Below are 16,759 nucleotides of genomic sequence, written 5' to 3'. Positions count from 1 at the left end.
TTCTTTTCTTTTTTACATCACTACTTATGGCAAGCTGCATCTCATGAAATGCAAATGTTTATCTGCAACGACTCAAAGTCGCTGGGGATGAACATACAAATTTCATGGTAAACTCTCTGATCTCTCCAGCAATTTGGATAAAAGGAAGCGAAGATTCATAGGTAGAGATACAAAAATGACCTAATCAATTCAGTTTGGAAATGTTCCTAATAATGATGGAAGTGGGCTTGAGACTTATTGGATGTAAGCCGTTTTTATTTGGAGGACCTTGTTATGTTTTTAGAGAATGAAGAACCAGAGAAAATGTACGACATTTTCGCTCAACATCGACTATTCATCAACAAATATTGTCCCAACTTAAATACTAAAAAATAATTCAATAATTGGCGCAGCTCAACTCAATAAAAACACATCCACAGAGCTAAACAAACACAGAGAAAATTAAAAAGCCAGCACAAAAGTCCCTTATCACCATTCCCCATTACCAAATAAAAACAACTTAATTTTCAAATGTAATTGTAATCTTGAACTTGGAATGAAAAGCCAGATTTGACTGTAATCAAAATGATAAAATTCTAGTGTAACCTCAACAAACTCTGCCTTAACTATCATATTTAATATTTAGTTACACCTTAGCCAACAATTACATTCTCAAATTCCACAAGAGTATCCAAAACAATAACTCATCCCAGTAATACCCATCACTTCTATACAATCTTCAAAATGGAGTCAACCAGTGAGCGGAAAACCCAAATTATAGAAAAGAGAAAGCTCATGGGCGACAAGAGGATGAGCATGGGAATGAAGTCCTTCTATGCCTCTGTAATAGGAAGCGTTTTCCGGATGAGCGATGAGCAGCGGAGCTCGTTTGCAGCCATGTTTAGGCGCCACAAGGCCGACGCACAATATGTGGACGCTAACTACGTGGATGATCCCGTGGAGGAGTACGAGCCCATTCATCAAACCGTATTCGATGACGACAGGGATCCCGTGCATGAGCCCACGTTCTCCAAACACCGCATACCCCTGTGAGATCTCCAACCAAACGTCTAAGGTCGCAATACTTCTTATCTTCTTATTTTTCGTATCTTCCTTAGTCAGATACGTTGTCTGGAGCGCTACCACAATTCGAAGCGGGAGTACGCCAAGCAGTTCAAGCGGGAGATCCAACTCCTGATTGACAACCAGTCTACGGCGCAGGATGCCTGGCAATTCGTGAGGTAGGCCAATACTCTAATTGTAGTCTTACCCGTTTCGCGTAGGGTAATAGAATAGATTATCATATACTCATTTTATTGGCTGCACGCATAAGGCAAATACTTTAATTTCCCGCATCTAGTTGAGGCGGCCTCTACTCTATCTTAGTTTGGTTCTATCATTTTTATTTCACTATTACTTCTTACCCTTGCCAAATCCAAAATAAAGCTAGGTTGAATGAGCTTAAGCTTCCAGAAACTAGTAGATATATAAGATATATTTATATATTTATTTCATAATATTTTTCTCAAAACAAAAATCATAAAAAGCATTTGGAAATGGCTTTTCAAATACATAGCCCGCATAAAGTACAGTCTCTAGCCCCATGTTTCCAAAAGTTATGGGCAAAGGATACTTAGCTATTTATTGGTTTTTACCATCTTAGAATTGAGTGGTTTTCAAAAGGTCTTACAATCAAAGCACCTTATATACATACATCTAAATATCATTACATAAATGGTTCGAGGATCCATTCCAGAAGGCCCACATTAATGAATGAATCTTGTTTTGGTAATACCTTTTTCACAAGAGTTTTTTAAAATTTGTTCAATTGTGCAAGCTTTATTTTCAAAACTTTTTATCTTTACACTTTCATTCTTCTTTACACTTTCTTGGTTATACATTCGGAATTTACTTGATGTGTAATCACTTAAGCTTTTGCGCTACCTTTTGTAGTGCTCTTTGTCACTATGTGGACTGCTTATTAATAAGATGAATGTTTTATAATAATGATGAGAACCATAAATATGAAAACATTGTATTACTGTACTTAAGTGATTTTTACTTTTCTTCCAGGACCATGGCTTACACCACACTTTGGCCACCGCTACACACAAGAAAAGAACTCAAGAATTTTGAAAAGGACTTTTGCAAACTTACGCCTAAAGAGCAGAAACGCTACAATAAAATAATGGCGACCAATTTTTCTTAAAGTCTTTAAGATTTAATATCTAAAATTTTATAATTTAAAAAAAAAGTACAAAATAATAAAAGCAACAAAAAGTGTTGATGAAGCAAAGCATTTTTCATACATAATTTTCAGTTTGAAAAAAGGTTTCCTTAATATCGACCTTGCGAATATAATAAGTATTTAATTTCGAAACCCTCACAACCTTCAGTATTTCTTTATTTTTAATTTAAAGTCACTTAGCACAAATACGTTTCTGAAAACGATAAAAAAAATATATAACAGGAAGAGATTTTTGGAGAATTGCACGAGGAACATTTAGAGGTATACCACTTTAAAATCCTATTAACATAAGTTGAGTTATGGAGTTTAGAACTTCAGCCTTGGGACATTTTTTAATTTTAAGTAGTTGGGATTTTTTTGACCACCTGCCTACTGCCTTTCAGTGTTCTACAAAATGTTGAGGTCGAAGGAAGTACCGAGCTATAAACATGTGATTCACTCTGATTCAACAGAAATCAAAGCGGTTATCAGACTTGAATTTCATTGACTTTATTGAGCGACCTCGTGTAATCTTATATTCTTAAGAAATGTTATGGATCCAATCGCCAAACAACATATTATTTCAATAGAAATTGACAAGCCAAATAATAAAATGAAAGAGTAGAGTAAAATGTTGATCCTGATCAAGAATATATATACTTTATATGGTCGGAAACGTTTCCTTCTGCCTGTTACATACTTTTCCACGAATCTAGATTTTTACTCTACACGTAACGGGTATAAAAATCAAAACAGTTATTAAGGTGTGGTCTTGGCAGGGTATATGTTATTGATGTAAGAGTTTCTTATACACGCGTACAATGTTTTATGTGCTTGAAGGAGTTATTTCAGGTTTTCAAAGTTCTTTCAACATAACTGTCTTCACTTTGCAAATAATTGTTGTTTATATTATGTATAAAAAAAAATTTGTTTTGTACACTGTGCTAGAGCGAGGCGGTACGACAGTTTTTAGCGAGGACATTCTGTAAGCAGTTCGTTCATATAGGATACATTTTAAACATGAAAAAACTTGAAAATCGGATTACCAAAGCTTCAAAGAGATCTCTTTCTCAGTAGTGATAAGCTCGGCTCAATTGTTATGATGGGCTTGAAAGCTTTACTCACGGCCTCTCAGGGGAAATATCTCCCAGCGAATCGATTGTCATCTCCGATCGCACTTAAAAGTTCTCTCGCCCGTTAATTCGCGATCAGTTGTCTCTGCGTCTTGAAGGCGTTCGTAGCTCAATTTCGCTTCCCGGTTTACTGGTTCGAGGTCGACAGCTGTAATCGCAAAGACGCGTTCTTTTAATAAGCTGTGAAATTTATTATTAAGATTCGTGGGAAATATCCCAGAAGATGAAGTCAACACGCAAAGTAGTTGGGATTTTCTTGACCACCTGCCTGCTGCCTTTCACCGTTCTACAAAATGTTGGGGCCCAAGGAAGTAAGTACCGAGCTATAAACGTGTGATTCACTCAGAGCTGACTCATTAATTGAGACCGGTACTTATACTGGTTAAGCGCAATAGCTTAACAGAAATCAATGCGGTTATCAGACTTGAACTACACAATTTTCCCATGTCAATGACTTAATTGAGCGCGCTCGTGTAATCTTATATTCTCCTCAATAAATGTTATGGATCCAGTCGCCAAACAACATATTACATTATCAATGATTTTTGATTGGTGTCAAACAATTAAGCGTATTTTGTATTATCAAGTAGCAACTTTTGACAATTTGAAATGTCTTTTTAATGATTGTGTACTCAAAAACGAGCCCAGTTGAAATGTGGTACTTAAAAGTGCCATTTCAATTTTTATTTAATGTAAGCTATATATATTTTTAATTATATTTTTATTATTTATAATTAAAAAAGGCAAGCTGCCAAATCAGGTCACTACCATTCAGTACAATTTTTTTTTTTTCGCCTCTTTTTATTTACAATTTTATAGCACAATAAAACAAATCGAGCGAATATGATACTTTTGAGTGAAGCAAACAAATTTGAAGCTTAATAACTGTTTTAATTCAACAAAGTTCTCGATTTTGATTGTTGTCACTTATTTATTACTATTTAAAAAGTGCTATCAGCGGGTGTGCTATCTGTACGCAACCTTCCGAATAGTCGTTTTTACAGCTCTAACTGATCTGTCTACTTGTTTTAATTTTTCTGAGCAGTTTGCAGAAATCCCAACCAGAAACAGGGGCGGTGCTTGTCCGTATACGATTGTCAAAGTCTGCTGTCTGTGCTTCAGCAGGCTTATATCAGCCCGGAGGACAGAACGTTCCTTCGAAACTCCCAGTGCTCCGATGGAGTAGGTCGTCAGCCTTATGTTTGTTGCACAAGCGATCGCAGCTTTGGATCCCAGGAGACCACCACCGCAGCCCCGCCCCCGACGTCAACGAGTTCAAGTGGACAGGGTCAAGGAGGTCAAAAGGGTCAAGGCAGCGTGCTGCCCTCGCCACCCAAGTGCGGGCCCCACTCTTTCAGCAATAAGGTTTATAATGGCAACGACACCGCCATTGACGAGTTCAACTGGATGGCACTGCTTGAGTACGTGGATAGTAAGTGATGTCTTAAATTAAGCCAAGTTATTTTTTGTTAACGGATCTGTTTCTCTCTTGGCAGAGAGGGGACGTCGTGAGCTCAGTTGCGGTGGCAGCTTGATCAACAATCGCTACGTTCTTACCGCCGCCCATTGCGTCATTGGAGCCGTAGAAACGGATGTGGGTCGCCTGTAAGTATTTTAAGCAAAATAAGAAAATCAGACAAGCTTGATCCGGGTCTTCAAAATCCTAATTAATGCTTATGTCTCTGTACAGAACTACCGTTCGGTTGGGGGAATACGACACCAGCAAGGATGTGGACTGCGTAGATGAGATATGCAACCAGCCCATCCTTCAATTGGGCATCGAGAAGGCCATTGTGCATCCCGAATACGATCCGGCCAACAAGAACCGCTTCCACGACATTGCCTTACTGCGATTAGATCGACCTGTCCTGCTCAATGAGTACATTCAGCCGGTTTGTTTGCCTTTGGTCAGCACACGAATGGCCATCAATACCGGCGAACTGTTGGTAGTCAGCGGTTGGGGCCGAACCACAACAGGTGAGCTTAAATATACTCACTTATTCTTATTTTAAGCATAACACTTGAAGCTCCTGACCAATAATTGTACTATAAAATACCAATACCATTGATTCAAATTCGTATTCTTCAGCCCGGAAGAGCACCATCAAGCAGCGCTTGGATCTGCCCGTGAATGACCACGATTACTGCGCGCGAAAGTTCGCCACGAGGAATATCCACCTGATCAGCTCCCAGCTCTGTGTGGGCGGGGAGTTCTACCGCGACAGCTGTGATGGCGACTCCGGCGGACCGCTGATGCGAAGGGGGTTCGACCAGGCGTGGTACCAAGAGGGCGTGGTCTCCTTTGGCAACCGCTGCGGACTAGAGGGTTGGCCAGGTGTCTACACGCGGGTGGCCGACTACATGGACTGGATCCTGGAGACTATTCGACCATGAGCAGCGGACCGAAGGCCGCTTTTGTTCTGATAATGTTTTAATTAAAGTCAAGTCGAGAGTGCTCTTTGGGCAGGACGCCCATCCCTTAATTAACTTGCATTCAATGTGATTTTATCAGCAGCAGTTACCACGCTGCGTATACGTAATGCGCTTACGGTCTAGCGCCGCTTGCGGTAATTAAAATCGCTGTTTCCCCATGGGATGGGATGGTAAGACTTCTCGAGATGCGACCAACTGGCCCAGAGGCACCTTCCCAGCACCCCCAGCGATTTTCTGTGCAATTTGGCAATGAATTTCTATTATGCAAGCAGTGCTCTTCCGGGTTTCCTGCGCTCCCTCCGCAAAGTTTTCACTTGTTTGCTGGCTGATTGCATTGAAGGCGTGGCGGGGCTGGAAAACAAAGTAGACAATGGCTAGGCTCATTAATTGTGTGCGCGGAAAGGTTAATGATGACTGCAGGAACCGGTTAGCACGGACAAAGGCTGGGGCTTCTTGACCAAATTTACCGAGTCCACATAAGAGCGTTTCAATGCAGATACTTAATGCGGAAAAACTTCTTAAATAGTTTTCTGGGTAGGTGTTTCTTACCTTATGTTTTAGGCCCCTTGCTTAAAAATATATGGATTTAGGGAAGGCGTAATGAATAAATAAAAAATCAGAGCCATGGTACAAGCGCCCAATCTCTAGACAGTCAGCATTTCCAACACACTTTCGACATTTGCATTGTGCAACTAAGAATATTTTTTCTGTTTTGTTCTTTTATTTGCAACGCTTTTGCCGGGAAAATTCTGCACTTGGCAAGACTTATGATTATTGCGCGCAGCGTAAAAAAGCCGCTCAAAACGGTCAAAAACATGCACATTCGGGGCATTTTCGGTTCGACCCAGTTTTTCCATAAGTCATGCCTCGTTCGTAAGACATAGCAACATTTTTTGGTTGGTTTTAATATGAATGGGATTTATCTCTTAAACTGTGGGTTCCCAGATTGTTAAAAATGGACATGGGTTAGATTCAAATCAATTTAGGAACGCTTTCGCAGCATTTTGTGAACAATATTTACTCATTTCAGCAAGAAGAGCACAATAAAATACAACGATTCGGCTATTTTATAATATAGTTAGATACATTTTAAGAACACAACGTACTTAAAAAATTATCCAATTTTTCCTACCCGTTACTCAGCTATTAAATGTGCGAAAGAGAAATTTTAACATTTTTCTAGCATATCGATGGAAATTGGAAAATATAATAATATTGTGAAAAAAAAATGTACAATTTTCAGAAGTGGGGGCGTGAAAATTGTTTGGTTTGTGGCCGTTAGAGTGGACGTGACAAAAAGTTTTCGATAGAAATTTACAAGACCAATAAAAAAAATATATCAAAAAAGTGCGTGGCCGTTTTGGGCGTTTTGTGGACGTTGGAGTGGGCGTGGCTACATTTGGAAACAAAATTGCCTGCGTCTGTGTCACTGTCTATGTTACTCTACGAGCAACGGGTTAAATATATAAACTATATTATATAAAAATAAAAGTATAATATAAACGAAATCAAAAAATTGATTAAAGAAGCTGGCGACACATTTTTGGACTTTTTATGTGTCCCGAGGTATCGTCTTGGCCAAATCAAAAACGGTCAGACAGAAGGACATAGCCAGATCGACTTAATCAAAAATATATATACTTTTCAGTAATCTTCATTGTATTCAACAAATCTAATATTATACGAAGAAAGGGTATACACCAATATCTGAATATAATTGAGTAAATATAAAAATAAATAATATGTCATTAAAACAATAATTACAAAAAATGTACATGTTGATTCGGTGAGTAATCCCGATTAAGTGTCGAAAACGCTTTATTCTACCTGCTATATGTTTTTAAATCATTTTTACTCTACAAACAACAAATAATTAAAAAAAAATGCATAGACTGAACATTCCACAAACCTATTAAAAATAAATGTACTAAGCTTCTTATATTTTTTAATGGCACCAAGTGGGATTATCCAATTGAAATTGGGAAACTATGATATAGTTGGGACAGAAAAAGTTCTCGTTATTATTGTGCTCAATATATAAATACAATAAATTACAAAAATATTAAATATTACAAAATATTAAATTTTAGATTGCCATCACAATTTTTCCCGAAGTTTAAGCATGATAAAACGTACAGCCGTAGTCAGACTCAGATTAATGGCCACCGATATAATGTATTATGTATTTATATTTTTTTTGTTTTGAAATAATATAAATTTTTTCGTTTTATATTTGTATTATTTTTCAAACCGTGGCTTAGGACTTCATTGTATTACTTACTCAAGTACGAATATTACTAAACTAAAAGGATTGCATGTGAAACAGGGCCGAGAAATCCTTAAACATAGGTTTTGCCAAAAATGTTTTTTTTCCCATGGTACAACCCTTAAAACTCTTTTCTTTTGTTGTATTTTCTAGCCGGAAGCCTCGCTCAACTTTTGCCAACATGAAATAAAGAGAAAATTTCCCCCACTCGGCCGAGCTCTCTGGCAATGTGTGGCTAAATTGCGCAAACGAAAAGAGGAAAAAAACGCTTTCACTAAATGCTGGCGAGCGAAAAACTTGTAATTCAATTTTGAGGCAACTTTGCCCAAATGCAAGCCAAATGTAATTAACACGCACACGGACACTCGCACAGGCGTTCGAATCTGCTGCAATGGAGTGGCAAAACGACTTGTACACCTGCCAGCCGGGCAGACAGATATTCCCAGCCCATCCTTACCCATCCTTACCCATTCTCACCCAGCCGAAGCCAACCGAACCGAACTCAACGGCCACCGGCCACCCATCCCAATGCCATGCCCACTCCGTCCGAATGCCGTCGATTGGCGTGGAGTGTGTCCGGAATCGCCTCTAACTCCGGGCCCGGAATGGAAATGGCCAAGTGGGAGGCTGGCGCTGCCTTCGTCAGTAACAGGCTTAATTGAGTTGTGTTCGCAGCATTTAAAATGGCCAACAGCACTAACGATCCGACCAGCTTCACCATGGCCGAAAGAACCACGAAAATAAGTTGCATAAATACTAAATTTCCACAAATTAACAAAATGTCATTTAATTACCAAAATGCAAAACGAAGTAGGGTTTTTTAAGTGAATGTGCTCATCAAATTCAGTCGAATAGAATTGTATATTATATATCATATGTAGCATAGCTATTTAACTTGAATTTCCTCCTTATAATCAATCGAGTAAAATAACACTTACCACGCTGATGGTTTCCATAGTGCACAGACCAAAGCGGCAGAACACAAAATTGGATTAAATGCCGACGATTTACAAGAAAAATACTTGCCCCGCTTGCTGGGCTGAAACGAAATTCGGGCTTAAGTGGCCAAAATGAAATGTAGTGTGCTGCGCGCAATGAAAGCGAAAAGCGAAAAGAACTTAAAACAAACAGAAAGTTGTTGCACGCAAAAATAAAAAATAACTGGACTGCGGCAACAGCCGCATAAATCTAAACCGTTTTTTAGCGAGCAGAAAGCATGAGCATCGGACAAATTCGGTGATTGATGAATTGAGCGAGAGTTGCGCATACGCCATGTGGCCCGGGCAAAAAGTTGCAATAATTTCATTTAACATGCATGGGCAAACTGGCAACTGGCAACTGGCACACTGTCACAGCGCGAGCCCTAGCCCAAACCCACCAAACAAACCGATACCAAAGCCCAAGCCACCCAGAACGATTCACGATTTTAGCGCAATTTATGACTTTGGCCAGGATGCGCTCGTCACAAATGCCAAAGTCGATTTGGCGGCTCCCGCGCGCTTTTGAATGGCCTTCAATTGCTCGAAAATCTATGCATTTTGGAATATTTGCACGGGCGAAGAGCAGTAGAATTAAAGCAATCGCTAAATTTGGTCGTGTTAGCCAGCAATCGAGTATTGAAAATGCATTTTGTCGAGTCCATTTACAGTGGATGCCACTGCTTCACATTTGATTACTGCTGTGGGTGGACTCGAAGGCCACGGGAGCGGGCTAATGCGATTTGCGCCTGGCCTGCTGATTGTTACCGCCGATTCTGGCTTGGCCACATCATTTGCCGTTGCCGTTTGCCGTTGCCGTTTGCCGTTTGCTGTTTGCATTTGCCGTTTTTGCAATGACATTATTTACTTAGCATTTGCATTTCCAATTTTGCATGCTGTGCATTGGCAATTGGCAGGGCAAACACATATGAAATGCCAAAGGACAGTTGATTTTTATGTCTGCTGATTGTGCTCCTATTATGCTTATTGGGTCCCGAATAATGAATGCTACAATTAATTCGAAACAGCAATCAAATGGGTTCAAACTATCCACTTGCGGAATAACCAAGGGCACTCTGGCCATTTTCTATTAGAATTGGGCGCCCCTTCTGGCAATTTGAGACCACAAGTTTCAAACAAGCTGCCAATCAAACGGCAAAGGGCTTAGTATGCCCTTATTGAGACTCAAAGTGACCCCTTCTGTGCAGACTTTTTAGTTTCATCTGGAAAAATGTAATTTGTCGCTTCAGCTTGCCTTTTGTCTTGCAACTCTGAGAGCTGGACTAAATAAAATTTGAACTTGCCATTTCAGCCGTTTGCAGGCAACTCAAACAGAATGCCTGAAAATACTCCAAAAACATTTTGCTGAACATGGGAAATTTAAAAACTCCTTCTATGCAGGAACTATGGGCTCAGGCTCCCGATGTCGAAACCGCACTGGCGTCCTTAAAATGTTTGATTAAATTTTCATACTCGAGAGCAACATTTTGCGGTTTCTCACAAGCATTACAGGCCTTCTTGTCGGCTCAAAAGTTTCGAATCATTTGGGCTAAAATATGGCCGCCAGGTAAATGCGATGATGAGGCAATTTATTTGTGTTTATTTTCGGCATTCGTTTCTCCCCGAGATCCTTTCACTTCCTTGTCGATATTTTACAGGAGCCGCGCCCATCCTCTCGGAGCATTGGGATGATTAAGTGTTCGTCGGCAGGGCAAGTATTAATAAACTTGTGGCACACACTTTTTCAGCGCGGGCGAAAAAAAATGGGCTTGTGTGGCAAGGAATGACCACCGAGTCGCAGAAACGGCTTGTAAAGGGAGCGACAATATAATTTAAATTTATTTAACAACCGACTTGTTAAACGCGTAGAGCGTAGGGCGAGAGGATGGGTTGGGTTCCAGTAGGAAGTGCACCACAACAGCATTAAGTAGCTCATTAAATTTCCTTAACCAACGAACACAACACAAACAAGCCACTGGCAGACCAACTGACTTTTCGTTTTTATTTTGTAAGTAGGAAATATTATAGTAGAAAAACGGCGCCGAAAGAAATGAAATCGCCTGAGAAAGCGGAGTGGGCGGATGTGGGGGCGTGGCGGCGGACAGCCTCAAAGCGAGCAAGCTGTAAAAAACCCCGTAAGTGTATTTTTATTGCGTATAAAATGCATTTTGCAATGCCACACAAAATTCAAGTGGTGTGCGTTCTGAGCGGAAGTTACGACCAGCGCGCAAGGACCACAAGCACACACACACACACACACACACAGATACACGGTTTGTGGCTGTGTTGGTGAGTGCTTATGTGTGCGCCACGAAATCTTGATGTCGGAAGTTATGGACTTCAAAATCAAGGAAATCGCAGGAAATTTCTTACTACAGCTATTGCATTTTTAAAAAAATATTCATGTGGAGCAGCGCAATCATGCGGAAGCAACACAAATATACGAATATATGAATATTTATAGTTATTAAGCATTTATTAAACACTGCGCCTTTTAAAGAAGAGTTAAAAATTTGACCTGGTGGAACAAGTTTTTAAACGTCTGATTGGACCTGAGCTTGAAGTTTGAGTTATTTTTACAAAACATCAAATAATTAGACTCGATCACATTGAATAATACAACAGAAGGCATGAGAAAACACCAGCCAAGCACTTAAGAGCGCACCAAATATTCAAGATGTACATCACTTACACTCAAGTCCCCAGCAGGACTTAATCATACTTGCCCCAAGGCAAACTGCTTCACCCAGTGCAAATACCCCAGTCAACAAAACAAACGAGTTGGCAAGCAATGATTGCTCAGCATTGCTACTTGTTCTTAAATATGTTGCACAAACAAACAACATTCATTACCCCGGCAAGTGGGTTTGTGCGAAGGGCAGGGGGCAGAAATAAAGGAGCGCTACGTGAATGCTGGGAAATTGGCTGCGCGGCGTAAAAACCGGAGGGTATTGCCAAAAGGTTGAAGCTAAACGGGGGATACGATGTCTGAAAGGTCGCGATTTGCACCTTGTTTAAGTCCAATGTCTACTCAAACGAGGGTTACCAGTGCGTATGCGGTATAGAAATAGAAATGCTAATGCTTGTTCTTTGGGCGTGTTTAATGTTGATCATGTATCATGTTCAGCGAATAAAAGCAAATGGCTATCACACCATTTGGTATGATTTACAGAATAACCATTTCCCTGGGAGTAATCAATGAATATTAAACAATCCCATCGACTTCCATTGATTTGACAAAACAGCAAATATGTATTAACATGCAAATGTATAATCCATATAAATTTAGGGTCGGGTAATAATAATAAAACTCTGCTGAGCGCACCGCTGAGCCGAAGTAGTAGTCCAAATCCCGTTGAGCTACTGGTTACACAGTGCGTATGTGTAATATAAATGGGGACAGGCTGCGACTTTAAGTTATGCATAAGTTTGTTTTTTATGTCCCTTTCCGACACTCTTTTCGAGCACTATTAATTATAATTTTTTCTCCGGCTATTCTGGCAACATATGTATGTATGGGCACGGACACGGGTGTCGGCCAAACATTTTTAAAATTATATGTATCAAAAAGAGAGAGCGCGCAGACACGGACACGCTCACATGTGCCGGAAATTGGCGCACACCTTGCAGCCATGCAGTGGCAGGAATTTTTTCCATAAGCATCATAAAACCGGGACTGACCGGACGATGGTCAGGCCATTGGCTGTATGGTGTGGCATGGGGCAGCTCAGCATGCGGAAATTATAATTTATAGCTGTGAGCTGCGGATGCCAGAGCTTCACTGTGATTTTTTACCCTTGCGAGGGCTTTCTTCCCGCAGCCGGCTTTAAAATCGGTCGAGCTTTGGCATTAATTGAAGTTGGCCATCGAGGTTGAAAGCCCACTCGAGCATGCATCAGCGTCTATGGGATGGCAGTGTCCAAGTGTCGGGGGCACCGAAAAGGAAACAAGGAGTTCCCTCAGTTTTTAATTTAATATCGGCCGATGTGTGAATTGGAGTGAAAAATACTCCTGTGTTCCTGTCTAATGCCTGTAAATTGATAAGTCACATTCAAAACCAATATTTGATTTAATGACAGGCCTGACTGCATACACAGCTCCGATTTAAAACTGTGAAACCTTTGCAAGTTACCTACGGCTGACCAATTATTCATGATTGTTTATTTTTTGTGGCCTATGCGAAAACCAAACAATAAATCGCAACGTTATTTGATTAATTTTAAAGAAGAAATTCAGCCAAGGGCATAACTGAATTAAAGAGCAAATTCGCATGACGTTTCTGGCCATTGTTCACTGCGTAAACATTTGTAAAGTTGGTCTTTTTCAGGTGTATACACGGCGCAAACAAAACTCAACTCCACTCAACGGCTAAAAAATAGCCATAAAATAGCATTTGACAAATGACGCACTTCCTGTCAACGCACACAAACACAAACGCACACATTTGTCCCTATCGGTAACTTGTAAAAAAAGGTGGAAACAATTGCATCGCTTTTAAACATGAAAATGCTCACACAGTTACACAGTTACACAGTTCAACAATGCAATAATTCATTGTTTGAATTTATTTATGAGCGCAGCTCAAATATTTAATATGCACAAACGGCAGGTCGTTTAAATGTAATTTAGTGGAAAAATAAAACAAATGCGGATTTTATTCAAAACTATTTAGTTACTGTCCGAGCAACTAAGCTTTTTTGAAAACGTGATCTCATTAAAATTAAATAGGCAAACATAAAATAACACACATTTTCTTACATTTCAAAATTCTCTTTTTACGTAGGCCAGCCAATTTGTTAGCCCACTAATTTCACATTCGAATAATAAAAAGGCTTTAATTGCATAGTTTAATTTATTGGCTGTACAATATTTCATAGAGTAATTTCATAATTTTTGCACAGAATAATTGCAAAATTAAATGTGCTACTTAAACCGTTTCCAAGCGGAATAAAAAGCCTCATTTATTTTGCAATTTGATAAGTTCTAGCAACCCAGACTTAAATCCGTTTTCAACAGATACTCGACGCGACGTTTTTGCTTGGTAGTCATTTGAAAGAATTTTGAGACAAAGTTATTTAATTCCCGCTTTGTATGCAGTGGCGGCCACAGTGTTTTATAGCACAGGATTCTAGAAAAGCCACGAAAGTATAAACCTATGTTTATGTTCTTATTTCCAACTTTTAGCTTACTTCTTCAGAAAGAACTGGTCGCAGATATTGCGTTGATTCGCAATGAAGTGCTCCATTTCCTGAAGGAACTGCCTGTCATATTTCTCCTTGGCGTCCAGATACCGTACATAGCAATTAAGATCGCTGTAAATATGGGCGTGTCAGAAAACGTATGTATCTCAATACTTTCTTTCTTCACCGACTATTGGAAATGCTTTATTTCGTAGCTGGGATGCAAGCTGGCATCGACCTCGTCGTAGAACTTGATCCTCGGCTCATACCACTCGTTGAGCTCCTGAAGGCAATTGGATTCGTAGCGGGTAGCAAGTCCTGACAAGGAAATCATCGAAGTGGACTTGACCCTGGTCAGGAATTCCTCCACCTTCTTAGCCTTGTCCTGTGCCTTGGCCACCAGCTTCGAGCTGAGGCGATGAACTGGAATTTTTCTACCCCGCAGGACATCCGCCGCTGAGGTGTTCGATTGAATGGTCTGAACGCTCGATATCGACATGTTGAAAATTTGACACTGCGCTTGGGAAATTCGAGATATTCGAGATATGTGAAATGGCTTATTTATGCGGGGTCTACTTTGATTCGACAATTAACGCTTTAATAAATAAGCCGCAGAGTTGTCACCGTCAACAGCATTTTCATCCTTCGGGAATTCCCCTTTTAAGCCGCTGGTGTTAATAAATACACATGGAAACAGCCGAGAATATCATGGGGATTCATCAAACGATATCTGGAAAGAGGTCATGCTGCCTGTTATTTACAGAGCAATTCACATTGCCATTTCAAAAATCATTCATTAATTTTTTAATTCAACAATCAGACTGGTTCAAAGAGGCGTGGAATAAAGGCAAAAAATCTCTGTAATAATATCACATGCAATTAATGCAGCCAATATGCATGCAATTATGCTAAAGGATATCCATTGTAAAAAACATTTGCAAGAGTTGGAGTTGCGAACTCAAATGTTCCCAGTGGGATTGGATAACGCTTGGAAAAATAATGTCTCTAATAAAATGAACGACAAACAGTGGCTCTATTCGAACTTCCATAAATTTATGTATGCATTCTATCCATGAGCAGTAGTGTGACTGCTAATCTACCCAAATTTGCACCCATTATCCAGGTGTGGTCGCAAATTAAACTCAAAAAGATTCCACACATTTGCGCGCCATTAAACATGCATTCGCGCATTTAATTTCATTTTTTGAGCCGCCCGAGTTGACGGAACAGAGCCATCGGGCGGACCACAAGAGTGGCCCACAGAAGGGGGAATAGAAGCTGCCGCCAACGGGAGAGTTGGCCCATGTTTGCCCAGCAAAAACATGGCCAAAACGCTGGGTCTATTAAGAGCACATTTGACCAAAGTCGGGGCTCCGGCACGTGTGCAATGAAAACAAACGAGCCCATTATTGTTACACTTTTCTTTGGCAACCGGCCGCAGAGCCCATTAATGATGTGTTATGGCCTCAAGAGGCCGGCCTAGCCGATCCTTGAACTTTGACCAGGCGGAGCCTGTGAATTGAACTCTAATTGCAGATAATGAATTGCACACATTAGGTCAACGAACAGTCGTCCGGATTGCCGCAAAGTGCCTAATGGAAATGCAATGAACTATTTATGGGCATAAGTAGCCAGCAATTGGCTGGCTGAAGTTTGATCACGCAATGGGATTATTAAAGCCGAGACAGGTCGACTTCCCTTTAAAGTGCTCATCGAATTTGTTGTGTTTTCCCTTGGCTTTTTGTCCCAGCCGTCATTCTGGCGCCACAAAATTGATGGCAGCTTTCCCACAGCGCGTAATGACAAAACAGTGACTAAAATGTTAACAACAAATCCAATTTATTTCACCGCCCGCCCGACGAAGGACATTAATTAGCAGACGGATCACGTAAAAGATATTAGATGCCAACGCAACCTGCCAACGCGGAGATGGCCAAATAACAGAGTGGATGGCCAAATCTGGGCGCACAATGCGGAAATATCGAAAACTAACACAATCTGCAACTAACTCCCGCTAACTGCATTGAAAGATAGCGGATTTTATTTAATAGCATTTGTTCGCCGCCATTTAAAACATAAATACAAACATTGAAAGTGGTCCTTTGTCAACGGGAGTGCAAACAACAAGATTTAATGCCACATGCCAGCGGATTACGAGTGTAATTGTACGCCACTTCGAATTGACATTGAACCAAGCCTGAAAATTAATTTCGGGCCTGATGGCGAGTCCATATCCATACAGATAAGCTTGGCAATATTTTAAACTATACGTGTATATGTTCATTGGGCAATTATTTTAGTTACTGGTGGACAGTAACTACACTCCTGTCAGAGTGAAACAATTTGACTTATGCACAAGTATTTCATTTTGCCAAGCTCTCGCTCCAGTATCCCTAAATCCAGCAATCCAGACATAATCTCTGTCAAACCCACACAAATTTGCACAGATGTTTGAGCAACTCAACTGAGACTTTTGAGACTTTGCAGCTTCCTTCATTGTTAGTGGGTCCATGGCCATCAAGTTTTAATTTATTTGATGACTGCGAAATTGCGCACCTTCTTCT

The 16,759-nt window shown here is 40.2% G+C and overlaps 3 protein-coding genes across 3 annotated transcripts; 2 read left to right on the top strand and 1 right to left on the bottom strand.

Annotated features, from left to right (window-relative positions):
- The first annotated feature begins 559 nt into the window (after window positions 1-559).
- On the top strand, window positions 560-2,251 carry LOC6553209. Its single transcript, XM_001979175.3, has 3 exons — window positions 560-1,028; window positions 1,098-1,220; window positions 2,053-2,251. The coding sequence occupies exons 1-3, from the start codon at window positions 724-726 to the stop codon at window positions 2,186-2,188; spliced, it is 564 nt and encodes a 187-aa protein (XP_001979211.1). The 5' UTR covers window positions 560-723; the 3' UTR covers window positions 2,189-2,251.
- Window positions 2,252-3,410: 1,159 nt separating this feature from the next.
- LOC6553210 (serine protease 7) lies at window positions 3,411-5,822 on the top strand. The gene is made up of 5 exons (XM_001979176.3): window positions 3,411-3,650; window positions 4,385-4,771; window positions 4,836-4,944; window positions 5,030-5,316; window positions 5,429-5,822. The coding sequence occupies exons 1-5, from the start codon at window positions 3,563-3,565 to the stop codon at window positions 5,731-5,733; spliced, it is 1,176 nt and encodes a 391-aa protein (XP_001979212.1). The 5' UTR covers window positions 3,411-3,562; the 3' UTR covers window positions 5,734-5,822.
- An 8,029-nt stretch (window positions 5,823-13,851) lies between these two features.
- On the bottom strand, window positions 13,852-14,757 carry LOC6553211. Its single transcript, XM_001979177.3, has 3 exons — window positions 14,387-14,757; window positions 14,205-14,327; window positions 13,852-14,143 (listed from the first exon to the last, which is right to left on the bottom strand). Exons 1-3 carry the CDS (start codon window positions 14,692-14,694, stop codon window positions 13,999-14,001), a joined length of 576 nt encoding a protein of 191 aa, XP_001979213.1. The 5' UTR covers window positions 14,695-14,757; the 3' UTR covers window positions 13,852-13,998.
- Between the last annotated feature and the right edge of the window lie 2,002 nt (window positions 14,758-16,759).

This window comes from Drosophila erecta, unplaced genomic scaffold (assembly GCF_003286155.1).
Source record: "Drosophila erecta strain 14021-0224.00,06,07 unplaced genomic scaffold, DereRS2 tig00000000-arrow-pilon, whole genome shotgun sequence".
NCBI lineage: Eukaryota > Metazoa > Arthropoda > Insecta > Diptera > Drosophilidae > Drosophila > Drosophila erecta.
The sequence above is the reverse complement of the archived record's forward strand: the minus strand, read 5'-3'. Positions and strand labels throughout refer to the sequence as shown.